This window comes from Rhincodon typus, chromosome 9 (genome assembly GCF_021869965.1).
Source record: "Rhincodon typus isolate 14 chromosome 9, sRhiTyp1.1, whole genome shotgun sequence".
Classification (NCBI taxonomy): Eukaryota; Metazoa; Chordata; class Chondrichthyes; order Orectolobiformes; family Rhincodontidae; genus Rhincodon; species Rhincodon typus.
Genome location: NC_063340.1, coordinates 69,817,915 through 69,831,845, shown reverse-complemented (window position 1 = coordinate 69,831,845; position 13,931 = coordinate 69,817,915). Strand labels below are relative to the sequence as shown.

At 35.3% G+C, this 13,931-nt stretch overlaps 1 protein-coding gene across 2 annotated transcripts in view; it reads left to right on the top strand.

Moving 5' to 3' along the window:
• LOC109933180 (exportin-5) overlaps positions 1–13,931 on the top strand; it is a 61,983-nt gene that overhangs the window by 37,819 nt on the left and 10,233 nt on the right. For both annotated transcript variants that reach the window (XM_048600922.1, XM_048600923.1), the window contains exons 21-27: positions 6,613–6,713; positions 7,865–7,961; positions 8,843–8,979; positions 9,621–9,718; positions 10,507–10,553; positions 12,076–12,173; positions 12,967–13,020. In XM_048600922.1, coding sequence (XP_048456879.1) covers positions 6,613–6,713; positions 7,865–7,961; positions 8,843–8,979; positions 9,621–9,718; positions 10,507–10,553; positions 12,076–12,173; positions 12,967–13,020 — 632 coding nt within the window. The remainder of the gene's footprint in view (positions 1–6,612; positions 6,714–7,864; positions 7,962–8,842; positions 8,980–9,620; positions 9,719–10,506; positions 10,554–12,075; positions 12,174–12,966; positions 13,021–13,931) is intronic.

Sequence of the window (13,931 nt, the reverse complement as noted above, 5' to 3'; positions counted from 1 at the left end):
TTGAGCTTGGATATTGTTGCTTTGAACCTTTGTAGTGCATCAAGGTTTAGGAAAATAAGGAGTCATAATTTAGACGGTGTGATTTGTTTTGCATTGCCTAAATCACCATATAGCTTATAAACTTAGAAAGTATTCCTCTTCAAATTAGTCATCTTGCCTAACTTTGAATTTTTCTGCAAAGCCTTTTTTAAACATGTCTGAAGAAAATTCAGGTAGGTTATAAGGTGAGTAGGTTCTTTAGAGATGCTTATATTCATGTGAAATGGAGCTAGCAATAATTAGTATATTCCAGATTTTTGAGGATACATTGTTCTGTGCATTTCTATTTTATTTTAAAAATCAACTATTTTTGACCACAGAACGTATCTCCTACAATTTGCCAGTGACGTAGTCACTTTCACTGATGGAGTTTGAAAGAAATACCTTTTAAAATCATCTTCAGTTGATGCATTTTGCATGACATGTTAAGCATCTTCACTTGCCTCATTAAATGTTCCCATTGAGCAGATAACCTTGGTAACATATTTTTAATATTTCTATTGCTCAATTTTAAGTTTAGACTTTTACTTTTTTTCAGAGCATTTCACATTCTTTACTCTTTGAAAATAAATTGACTACTGATTTAAGTCCATAAAACCTGCTCCATTTTTAATAGAATGTAGCTAAATCTTCAATTCAATTTTGTTTTAGTTCAACTCTGATAAATGCATTTGACTTTCATCTTTTTCCACAGATGTCCAATTTAGCGTACAGTATTTACTAAATGACTGGAAATGCAAGACTCACCTGGCTTTATGTTTAAAACTTGAAGAAAATGCTTATTAAATCGACAACCTCAGCTGGCTTTTAATAAGTTGTAGATTGCAGATACCAGCTTTTCACGTAATACTAGACTTGTAACAACATTTCATCCACACACATTGTGATTTGAAGCCTCCAGCTCAGCAGATATGGGACAGAAGCCCTCCAGAAGTGGTGGGGACTGAGGTCGTGTTGTTTCCAATATGGGTATCCCTACATTCACCAGGACCAACCGTTGGATAGCTGGACAGTCTTTCTGGGTCGGGTGTTTAGCATTTTAAATATTCAAATTGAGGTCTTAAGGAGTATGTAGATCCTGAATGCCGTTTTGGCTGTCCAGCCAAAGATGAGTGCTGCAGGTAAGTTTTTAAATCATTTCTGTGAAAACTGGGAGTAGCAGAAGTGTTTCTCAGGCTCTTGAATAAAATTTGACTTGGGCTGTTGTTGCACAAAAGCCTAGTCATTTTCACGGACTTTGCCTCCTGTCAAGATTGACTGGACAGGAAGTTGGCCACCAAAAGATCAGACTGTAAATTTTTCAACTTTAATACAGCTGTTTTGCAGAGATCGATTGCTTCCTGCCACTAGATGTCACCAGTTACTAATGTCTACAATATGCCTAAGATTATCACGTTTTTTATATACAAAAATCTATTTGGAATCTTGATTATAAGTAATGGAAGCATTTTTTTTCCAGTATAAAATTTGAAATGGCTCTTCAATTATTCATGCTCTTTGCATAGTACTGTCAGCACCATTCCTTAAGTATATATCCAATTCCCTTTTGAAAGTCGGCATTGAATTTGCTGCTGCCACTCTTTCAGACAGTGCACGCCTGTTCATCATGATGTACCACATTTTTTAAAAAACCTTATTCCCTGGTTCTTTTTGCCAATTATCTTAACTTACAGTCCTTCACTTAATGAATCTTCTGCCAGTGTAACAGATTCTGATTTCCTGTACTAAAATCTCTTCATAACTTTGAACACCGATGTTAAATCTGTCTCTGCTCCAAAGAGAACAAATTCAACTTTTATTCTGTCCTAATTACATGACTGTTTCCTGCTTACTTTGCATCTGTGTGCGGGTTAGAGACAGTGAGAGAGAGCCCCTGGGTTGTTTCTTGTGCATCACTTCACACCCCTGCATTAAATTTCCCTTGCTGTTTTCACTAGTTTGTCTTACTGTATACTATTATCATTCGTGCTGTTTACTACATTTCTAAATTTTGAAATTGTGCCTTCTGTACCTAAGTTCAGGTCAGTAATATATCCAATAAAGCAGTGTTTTACTGAAATTCCCTCCATTTAAATAACAGCTATTGACCACTACATTCACCTTTCTGTCTTTTATCTATTTACTCACCATTCTGTTATTGCCCCTGTGAAGTGTTTGAAAATCCAGATATACATCAAGTTCAGTACTTTCCTGTACTGTTAATTCATTGAATATAATCAAGTTTGTCAGGCACGACTTGTTTTATCTGTTTCATGTGTCATTAATTAATGTAGATTTTTCCATGTGAATATTTGGTTGCTCTTGGATTATGGTCTTTTGAAGTTTTCTTGCACCGAAGTTAGGTTGACTGATCGCGTGATGATAGCTGGGCAGTTTTTTAAAAAAACAAGCTATGTTTTATTTTGATGTCAGTTTTTATTTTGGAGTAATTTGTTGATTCCTTGAATTGGTCTTTGGAGCCTGTGTACACAAACGTCTTGTCAAAGCGAGGAAAGAAAATGTTTGTGTTCCTGTTTCTTCATAATTTGAGGGAGAGTTGTGACTAAGCTTTAATGCTTCTTCATCCAGCATTGGCACACACACCTCTCATTAGGAACACAGATTAACAGTTATGAGAGGCAGCCATTACCATTTTGTGACCTACCGTAGGATTACTGAAGCACCTTGCAGCTGATCTTGCATCCTTAACAGACCATAAAGCTGAGCTGCTTGTTTAATCATCAGGAAAGTTTTTTTCCCCCTCAAAATACAGGTTGAAGTCAGTAGCATTTCCAAACCAAATATTACTTGAATTAAATGATATATGCTGCATACTGGATTAAATATGAGGTGGGCGAATTTGCGTGCAGAAATGTTACATATATTCTGTGGTCTGATATCTGGAGAAATTGTAATTTTGAATACAGCAGAAATTTGAGAGGGGATGCCTGATGGCTTAAAGGTCACAGGTCTTCAGCAAAATGGGAAGTGCTGCACAGCAAGTACCCCTCTGTTTTTCACATTTGCAGAATTGGTCCCCGCTTTCAGGGCTTCCTAGTCATCTACAAGTGTTGCCTTGGTCCCAGCATTTTCTGCAATATCCATACTGGATGATCTTTACCTTATTGTAGTTAAGCATTATCATGTTGATTGTACATTATTCATATGTCTGATTAGAGAGTTTACCTTTGATGTAGAGGTGGTGGTAATTAAGCTTTGCTGTTTGGAAATATGGAAAATCTGTATGCAATTTATAAAATTTATTGTAATACTATAAACCATTGTGGTTTGTAACTTGGATGGCTTGAAATAGCCGATAGCAAACTTGTTTGACATTGTGAAGGAGTTTGATGGGGATAAAATTATGGACATGACCCTGCTGTTGGGGAAATGAAAACTAAGAGTGACACGTATTACATTGTCAACGCTAAATCAACCAAGGCAATTCAGGAAGAACCTATTTATGTAAAGTGTGGTAAGAATCTAAAACTCATTATCACAAGGAGTAGTTGTTGAGATGAATTGCATACGTGTCTTTTTCAAGGGAAGCTAGAAAACACATAAAGGAGAAAGTAATAGGATATTTTTTGTCGGGTTACATGAAGAGGATTGGAACAAGGATCTGGGAGATAAATGGCAACAAAGACCATTTGACCCAACTGATTAGTTTCTCTGCTGAAGGTTCCAAACAAGTGTTTTTAGTAGAATACTCTGTATTATGGAAATTAGTAAATATCAAAAGCAAGAATGCAATCCATTCGTAACTTGCTAAATTACCTTTTTAGAACAACTATCTACATTAAGTCTGACCTTGGTAAATTAGGTTCAGGCAATTTAACTTGGCTCAGTTAAGATATTTTTTCAGAAAATTAGCCATTATAAGTCGTACTTCACTCATATATTCATTTTCCAATGTGATTTGTTGTGCTTCTTTGTGTTTAACATCTCATCCGAAAAATTGTTAAATTGAGGCCCTGTTTTCCTCAAGTGGGAGTAAGTGATCCATGGCAATATTTTGAAGAACAGGAGACTGGTAGACCAATATTTGCCCCTCAGCTTAAAAATGATCACATTGCAGTTTACTGGAGCTTGCTCTGTGCAAATTTGGATTCGTGTTTTCTACAATAATGACCACACTTCAAGCTTCAAAACTACGTCATTGTTTGTAAAGTGCTCTGGTATTCCTGAAGTCGTGCACAGTTCTGTAAATGCAAGTTCTTTTCCTCCTTTATACTCATATTATATTTAAATATTAGTTTGGCTTTTCATGGCATATCTCACGGTTTGTGATGTGTGAATTCTGCCAATTTTTAGTTTTCAGAAGCATGTCTTTCATTGTTTCAGCTTCGGTGTCTTGAATTTGAGAATGTAGTGTGACTGTCAGTTGTTTTATTGACATGCTTTAGAATTGGAAGAATAGATGTGTTTGGAATTTCATTTACTCAGGATCATTGTGAAACTTCAGGTGTAGTTGTTTTATGTAATTTCTCTGGTATTTTTGGGAGCGTATTGGCTGCATGCTGAAAATAAATTTGCATAATCGTTCTGAAATTGAAATTGTTGACATATTTCTTGAATAATCCTGATTTTACGGTGTATGGTTAATGTTTAAATGCTAGGAAGTAAATTGAAAACTAAAAGATATTTGGCATTTTTTTAAGTGTTTCCTTGGGTCAATAGTTTAGCTTGAGTCTGAATGGTAGAAGTAGTGCAATACAACATGTATGTGTAAGTTAAAATAGCAAATTGTTTTGGTGAGATATTTTAACCATGTATGTGAGACTGTTCAGTTTCTGGAAGTGTATTCTGAAGTTTGTCCTTGTCTGTAAACACTTCAAACTATTTTGAAGCATCCTCTGTTTAATTAACATACAACGTGAAGTAAATTTGAATACCTGGAATCTATTGCAATAAATGTACAAATTTTGATTTTGAGTTTGCAGGTAAGTGATATGGTTCCAGAATTCTAACAGTTTTTGTGGTTGACTGTTTTGCATCCAACCATCCTTCCTTTTTTCTCACTTTTTAAAATTTTTTTTATGTATTCTTTTCATTTGTCAATTCTTGTGTATATGTTTGAAAACTAATTGCTGTTGTGCTACTAGAATGTTGTCCAGGAATATCATTGCTGCATTTACGGGTTAGAATATATTTAAATGAAAGGCAACAAAGGTTAATTGAGAGAATTTTCAATGGAAGACATTCTTAATTAATGTGGAAGTGATAAAGTTAAACGGTTCTTCATCCAAGACCCAAGATTTTCCCTCAACAGGATGCATCATACTGGTCTATCAAAAAAAAAATCTAAAGTGAACACAGGCCTTGACTTCTCCAGAAATGTTGTCTGTAATTGATGCTTAGTGTATTAAATCACTGAAGCACCCAAGCATGGAAGAATCCAAACAAATTTCTGTTGATGGGAAAGGATGATTCAATCTTTAGTGAATTTGGAAATATTAAAATGGGTGGACAAAAACTTGGGACTGATTATCAAATTGGATGATCGTCCGTTTTTATGAGGATGAGTCCTTCCAAATGTTCCCCTTTGCCATGCTAATCATGCGTGACTTGTGGCAGTGACTGACTTTTTCCACCATTCAACACATCCTTATTCTTGGGATCCTAGTTTAAGGCTCTGAAATCTATCAATTAGAATGGGAAAATAGGATGACTATGTTCTCTCAGCAAGAGTTTTTGTGCTTTGCGTGATATTTTAGGACATTGTAAAAGGACAGTAACTTTACTTGATGGGGATCAAGTAAAAATCTCTCTATGCTAGCAGTAAAAATTAAATTTGAGCAAATTCAGAATTCTGTGACATGGTTTATTCAACAGAATTGGAGAAACTGTTGAAACTGTTTAAAATAAAATAAAGTTAAATGACTGTCTGTCTGTAAATTGGTTTTAGGATTTTGCTTTTTAAGGGAAAGTATTCTTCCAATTGCAGTTACAAGTTAACTGTATATAAAAGCGCCAGTAATTTGGGTGGAAAACGTCAGGGCTCATGCTGACTAATTTGTATGTATTCAACATATTTTCTGGTTTTCGTAATTTTGTTTTTTTCTTCTTTGCCTTAGTTGCAACTTTGGTATCAAATATTTGACATGAACTGTGATTAATCAGAATAATACAATTTCTGATAACAGGATATGTTCCATGCAATTACAGCCTCTTGAGCAGCAGAGATTTGTTGCCTTGATTTCTGGACCTTTATGTAATAGATTTCCATTAGATTTGCAGACATGTTCCAAAAATTGTTTTAAGTGGAGGCCTTGAAGGGCTTCTCCCAACTGTTACCTTTGAATTGGTTTCCCACCATTTGTCTTTAACAGATGCTTGGTGTAGAGGAGGAACTCCAAGATCAAAGTGATCAGAGTTCTGGGAATTAATTATTTCAGCATATATCCCTTAAAATTCCACCTGCACATACTGATTTTTAATTTTTGGTTTTTTTTTTCTTTAAATAGTTGTCTTTTCTTTTATTCCCAGTATTAGAACTGCACATCCCTATATGATGGTGTAAAACCCTCAAGGGATTAGAAAAATTAAAGTAAGCTGTAACTTATCAGTACTGTAATGTTTTCTTTTTTGTAGGACACATAATAACCTTTGGCTGCCAGAGATGTTGGCACAGCTCAGCCCACACTTTACAAAAGCCCATGACATGCTTGAAGTGGAAAAGAATGCGATTCTTGGTAAAAAAAAAAAAAGTTCTATATTCTTAGTTTCTTTTTGAATGTTAATCTCTCAATGCAAGGGTACAATTAGCCTGTATGTAGTAAATTTTAAAATATGCTTATTATACAAACTTTGGCTACTTACTGTTATACTACCTGGTGTAAGATTAGTTAATTTTAAGCATCTACCATGGAGTCTTGTAGGTCTTCCCAATGTCATTCTCATTTAAACTGAAGCAATTCAAATATTTGACAGTTGCATAGATTTTTTTTCTTGGTATTAGTTGCTAATTTGCACATCAAGTTGCCTCAAGACTTGTGTCATTAAATACTCCTTTTGTTTATATCATAAATGCTTTAGTAAAAGCAAAACTGAAATCTTACTTCATAACTGTTTTAAACTAGGAGAATCTGGCAGTACTAATAATTTGAAGTTTCCAGACTTAGTGGTTTTGACCGACTGTTACTATATTAGTATAAAAATTTTTTTTTTATTCCGTCGTGGGTTGTGGATCTTAGTGACTGGGCCATCATTTGTTGCCCATTCCTAATTGCCCAGGGGGCTGTTAAAAGTCTACCACATTACTGTGGATCTGGAGTCATATATAGACTAGAGCAGGTAAGGATGGAGATATCCTGACATTGATAAGTCAGATGTGTTCTTATGCCAATCGACAATGGCTACATTGTCACCATTGGACTGTTTTCTATTCCTTTTTTTTAATTGAATTCAGATTCCACTCTGGCAGGATTCAAACTCATGTCTTCAGAACATAACCTTGGGGTTTTGCATTACTAGTCCAGTGACATTGCCATTACCATTACGCTACTGTTATTTTCCCCTATTTTAACAGCAACTATGTTTTTTTCCTCAGATAAATTGCATGTCTTCCAGACCCTAACTCCACCTGACAAAATCATTGACTGATATTTACAAAGAATATAAAACTATAAAAAATAAAGTTTGATTCAGTGCTATTCACTTCATTGTATTTCTAATTATTATTCTGGGTTGATTTTACTAGTTTAAAGTTTAAAAGAAAATGTAATACTCCTGATCTTTGTGCTAGGTTTTGTATAATTTTCTAATTTGTAATTTTTCATAAGCTTTTTAGAGGCATTTGTAACTTTAATGCCACAAAAGTGGTTTCTTGTTACCTTCCATGCAGGTATTCCACAGCCTTTGCTCGATCATGCTGATGCTCCAGTGTACAAATCTGTGTTGGAACGAATGCAAGGGTTCTTCTGTACTTTGTATGACAATTGGTAGGAGGTTATTTTGTCACTACTTTCATAAATATTTAATGAGCAACATAGACTCAAAGAATCCCCAGTGTGGAAGCAGATCATTTGGCCCAACGAGTCCACACTGCCTCTCTGAAGAGCATCCCACCCCAACCCACTCCTTTCATTCTGCATTCCTCATGGCCAATCCACCTAACCTGCACATCTTTGGACTGTGGGAGGAAACCCACACAGACACAGGGAGAATGTACAAACTCCACACAGTCAGTCATTCAGAAACATGTTCTGAAAGTTAAAGTGGGGGATTGTGTATGCGGTTGAGCGGGAGACACCAATAAATTGATGATTCTGCTCTGATGTGATCACATAATGCCAAGTCGTAAACCTGCATATCTGTGATCTACTTGTGCTTTTATATACACATGCTGCAGTTAAAATACTGTACACAATGCAAAGCAAGCTTTGGTCGTAAATAAACCTGTTAATTTTTCTACCAATAATTAAATTCTTTATTCTCTCCTTAGTGATGGTGGTTTGTGTCAAGGTATACTTCTGCCTATGCCAAAACCTCTGTGTGCTTTGCTGCAAGTATACAGGAGGCAATAGAACGTTGCTAGCTTATTCAGCAGTAGAGGGCAACATAGGTCAAGATGTAGTAATCTTGCTAGACTTATTTTCTTAATTCATGTCTTTGACCAACAGCAAACTGTAACATTTCTGTTGCAGACTTGACATGAGTTTTAACTGTGGTCTTTTCCATCTTTATAGCTCGATACTGCACCCATTTGTGTGTACAAGCTTAAACTATTTGCAAATATAACCTTTCTTTTCTGTAACCATTTAGTGCTTTAAATTACATTTTGGAATTTGAAACATTGCTTTAACTTTATTTTTTTGAACAGTTTTCATATCCTTGGGAATGCTGGACCAAGTATGCTTCAGGATTTTTTTGACATAACCAATTTTGCAGAATCCGTAATAAACTCAGCTTTTGTGAATCTGGAGAATATTCCTGACTACAGGCTCCGTCCAGTGCTACATATCCTTTTGATTTGTGATAGTTTTCTAAAGTCATAAAGCAGTACAGTGTTTTGTAAACTTGAATTGCACTTAGACTGAGTTCAAATCTGTGATTGATCCTACTTCTACATTTGGATTGTGGCTTGAATCTGTAAAATGCTAAAAATTAATTTGGGAGTAGAGGGGAGAAAATATTGGAGTTCTTGTTGGTTAATTTGTTCAAAATGTTAATCAATGGGAAATGAAAAATATGGAGTTGGAAGCAAATAACAAATTACCTTTGGCTTCGATAAGTATAAATGTAACATTTTGCTCAAACATTTTTGCCTTGTCACAAAAAAAGTGAAAATCTCTGCTACATTTAGTTACCATCCTGGTTGGCCAGGCATGTTGTGATATCGACTGATAACCACAAATTTGCTGTACTACTGAGAATGAAAAATCATGGTTTGGTACAACACTGAGCATGGTGTACTATTGAGTTGTGATGCAAGTTTTGCAGCTACGTTTCCCCAGCAAGACCTCTTGTACACTTATCGTGGATACATACCTGGTAACCTGGAGGGAAGAACACTGAGTAATATGCAGTCTTTGTTGATTTGTCTTTTTTCTATGCATTACTTGAAGAAAATGGAAGACATTTACTTAACTTGTATGTACGTGTATTTGTGAAACCATTAGTCCAGTCCTGCCCACCCGAACATTATGAATCTGTGTTGTGCCCAATTCTTGGACCTTTGTTCTCTTACTTGCTGCAGGTATGTCTTAAAAAATTATGATGGATTTTTGTTTTAATTAATTAAATTGCTTTACAAATTCCCCAAATTTCGGAGGTTATTTGTTGATTGGTTGGATTCTTAGTATTGCAAACATTTTAAATATTTTGTGGATTTCTATTCTGATAGCAAATTAGAGAATAGCAATGTAAAGTAGAAAAATAGGTTTTATGCATTTTCTATAATCTTTGTTTAAGTCAAAGCTAGGATGTCGTATTTTGGAATATTCTGGCAAGAGCAGTCAGTCAAGTGAACTAAACTTTTACAGTTCATCCCAAAAAGCTAGCAATACTTGAGCAATCTAAATTCTCCATGGAATGAAGGAGAGAGAAAATACTGTGTAATACTAGTACTAAGTCACCTAAGCATCTGGACTGTTAACTGCCTTTTCTCTGCAGATTCTGATTGAAGTACTGTGATCCAACATTTTCTGTTCTTTCAGATTACAGTATTTAATATTCATTGCAATTAGTGAGCTGTAGAAAAATGCTGTGAAGCTGAAAGGAGCAGAGAAATGTATTTGTCTCGTAAATTAAAGCTTTACTTTCAGACAGCTAGTCTAATAGTCGAGATATGGCTGAAATAAATGTAGTTTTGATTAATCAAAACTTGAAATCTTTACAAACATTTTGAAATGTTGGTGTTTAAAAATGCCCCAGATACATTGAGTTTTTTAAACTGGTTTATTAAGAAATAGCATGCTTAGAATTCAAATTTTAGAACTTTCCCACCTGTCAATATAACATGTAACCTTATTGTTTGTCTGCCAGAGACTAAGTGCCAAGTGGGTTGTCATCAATCAGAGGGGCCTGCTGGAGTAAGTGTCAAACTTTATGATCATAATTTTGGATTTTGGGCCTCCTTATTGTCTTGAAGATTGCTTAAATATGAAACAAATGTTTTTATTTGAATGGAATAATTTTGATTTCTGTTGAGTAGAGATTATACTTGACTTTGCAAATGCAGAGTTACACATGTTGGAACCAGTGATTATTTCATTTGTTTTAACAAAATTGCAAATTAAAACAATTTTGTTTTCCATTTTTAGAATTATGATCACCTTAAAGATGCCAAATCCTGCTTGCAAACCTCCATTGCTTGGCTGCTAAAGTAATTTATGATAGTCTACCTTCTGTCCTTAGGTTTCTGCATTTTCTTGTGCAACTTTCCTCAGTGGTATCACATCTATGAATAGAGGATTTTGGGCATCAAAACACACTCTGGAGGTTTAGACGAGTAATCTAGGTTGATTCTTCAATGTATCATTGAGGAATGTTCATTGTCCTTTGTGATGTCTTTTAGACAGAGTTTCAAACGCAACAACTTATCTTTTTTCTTTATTTTTTCATGGGATGTGGGCAGCATTTATTGCCCATCCGTAACTGCCCTGAGGGCAGTTAAGAGTAAACCACACTGCTGTGGGTCTAAAGTCACGTGTAGGCCAGACCAGGTAACCAAGGTAAGGATGGCAGATTTCCTTACATAAAGGACATTAGTGAACCAGATAGGTTTTCATCTGGGAATTAATAGTGCTTTCATGATTAGACTTTTTTAATTCTAGAGATTTAATTAAATTCAAATTCCATCATCTGCTATGAACCCAGGTCCCCAGGACATTTCCTGGCTCTCTGGATTAACAGACCAGCGATAATGCCACGAGGCCATCGCTCTCCCATGACATTTATTCAGAGAAGAGCATGAGATTTTTTTTTTTCTGTTGTCCTGGCCAACATTTGGTTTTTGCCTGTCACCAAGACCCTTTCTCTCATTGACATTTATGATGTGCACAAATTGTCATTACCCTTGTTTAATTATATACTTTGTTTATGAACACTTTTTGACAACTTGAATTCATGTAAGTCACTTTTCATATAAGCGAATGCTTCCTTCTTTGAATTGTGACCTTAGTATTTTTATATTTTAGTTGCCTGCTAAATTAAGGATGGTAAAAAGACGTTACAGAACTTATTTTTCACATCACTTTTAAATTGAGTGTGTTTAATTGATGGGCTGATTCACAAAGATGAATGCAGTTAGAGTAAATCATAAACAACGTCGGAAATTGCTGGCCTGGCAGCATCTGTGAGGAGAAAGCAGAGTTAACATTTCGCATCCAGTGACCCTTTGTCATAAAGGGACCTGAAGTGTTAACCATGCTTTTCTCTCCACAGGTGGTGCCAGACCTGCTGAGTTTTTCCAGCTATGATTTTATTTTTTCTGATTTTACAGTATCTGCAGTTTTTGTGTTTTTTTTAGAGTAAGTTATACATTGCCTTGACGTGATATAAATTGCAAACCTGATCTTGTTGTGAGGATTATAATGTTATGTTTATTTTTAGGGCTGAAAGTGGTGCTCCTGAGGAGAATCCTGAATCCCAAGAAATGCTGGATGAGCAACTGACCCGACTTCTCACGCGCGAATCCATTGATCTAATGAGTATGGAGTATACTACCCATTCAGCTAATAATTTATTGTATAAACTGTAAATTGTTTTAATTAAAAAAAACTGTCTGGACAAAAATCTAGACCAGCTAATCTGGAGTAAAATCTGATGTGTATTACCAATTTGAAATTTCCTTCAATGATTTAAAGCTGGAATTTTTTTTAAAATGCTTTTGTTGCAGAAGTGTGCAATTGTATTATGTATTCTCCAGGACTCAGCCAGATAGGGGAGCTGCAACTATTGACTTTGGGTGCTGAACAACTGAAGTAAATTCAGAAATCCTGAACATTTTTGGCTTTATAAAATAATCCAACCCCTGTTTTAGTATGGCCAAAAGTTACTTTGAAAATGTGAACCAAATTTCATGCTTAAGTCGTAGTACGTAAACTGTTAATAAGCAATTAATGGCCATTTTCTATCTTCCATATTAAAATATGTCAAGTGAAACAACACAAATCTTGATTCTTGGGCCAGACTGAGTTCTTTGTCTTCGATTCTCTTTTTCCTGCTTTTTCCTCTTTTCCCTGCTTTTTCTCTTCTCCACTACCCCTTCCTTTTTATTCATGTTGTTTTTCACTATTTGTCTGCATCTCATTTAGGCATACAGAAAATTTGTACACAGGAAACCGAGCAGCTGGTCCATCTTTACTGTTTTATACAATTGTTCAGCTGAGCATTGTGGCCCTCACAATACTTCCCATCCATCAGCATCCATGGTAGCTTTCAAGTATTAAATGCATTGACATGGCTGATTCTGAATATTTACAGTCAGTTTCTGTTTTGCAGCTGTTTGCTGTTGTGTTAAGAAGGGCCCTGAGTCCATATCAGGTGACATGGATGGTAAGGAAATGGGCTGTTTTTCAGACTTTACTCATGTAGTATTTGATCTTAAGTGTTTCAAGTTGAAAGAAAAGAACATTTTCTGTGTGTGTGTGTGTGTGTGTGTGTGTGTGTGTGTGTGTGTGTTTAAAACCAGTGGCCGACTGGAATAAAATATTCCCACATCCAAGAGTCAGTATGCTGTATATGTGTGGAGGAAGTATATCATGCCTTCGTCTCTATGTATTTTAATACAAATCTCATGGAAAGAGCAGAGAAAACAAGAAAACTTTAAATGTTAACGTTTTGAACATTTTGCAACTCTGCAGCTGGAAGAGGTATAAAATATTTCACAAATATTCTTGAACTTAAATATACAGTAAGTTGAACATAAGTCAAATTATCTGATTTGATTCTCTGCTACTACATACTACAAAGCTGGAACAGGATCTTTAAAAATATAAACAGTGTGGGAGCAGCTCGAATGTCTTTTTGTATGGTTAGCTATACTTTTTGAGCTCATTGCCTCTAGATATACCAATAAACTGATATGTTAATAAGGCAAGTTCTTTGAGTTAAGAAACTAAATCCAGTTTCACCCTGCTGGATGTAACTTATGAAGTAAGTTAGTAAATTGCTTTGCAGATTAGCTGTCCTTGAAATCGGTAGATATAATCAACATTTATAGTAGGCATGTTCATATGAAAGTGAATATCCTATTGTATGCAGTCACAATTTTCTGTTACTGAAGAAACTAAACGAGACTGTATGCTGTGCAGCTACCTTTATTGTAAACCAGTGGTTCTCAAACTTTATCATCTATGAATCACTTGGATGGGGATCCAGTACACTACAATGAGGTATGAACTGTTGAAAAAATGTAACTGTGTGTAGCAAAATAAAGAGCTTATTCTTTTCTTTTACAACTCCAA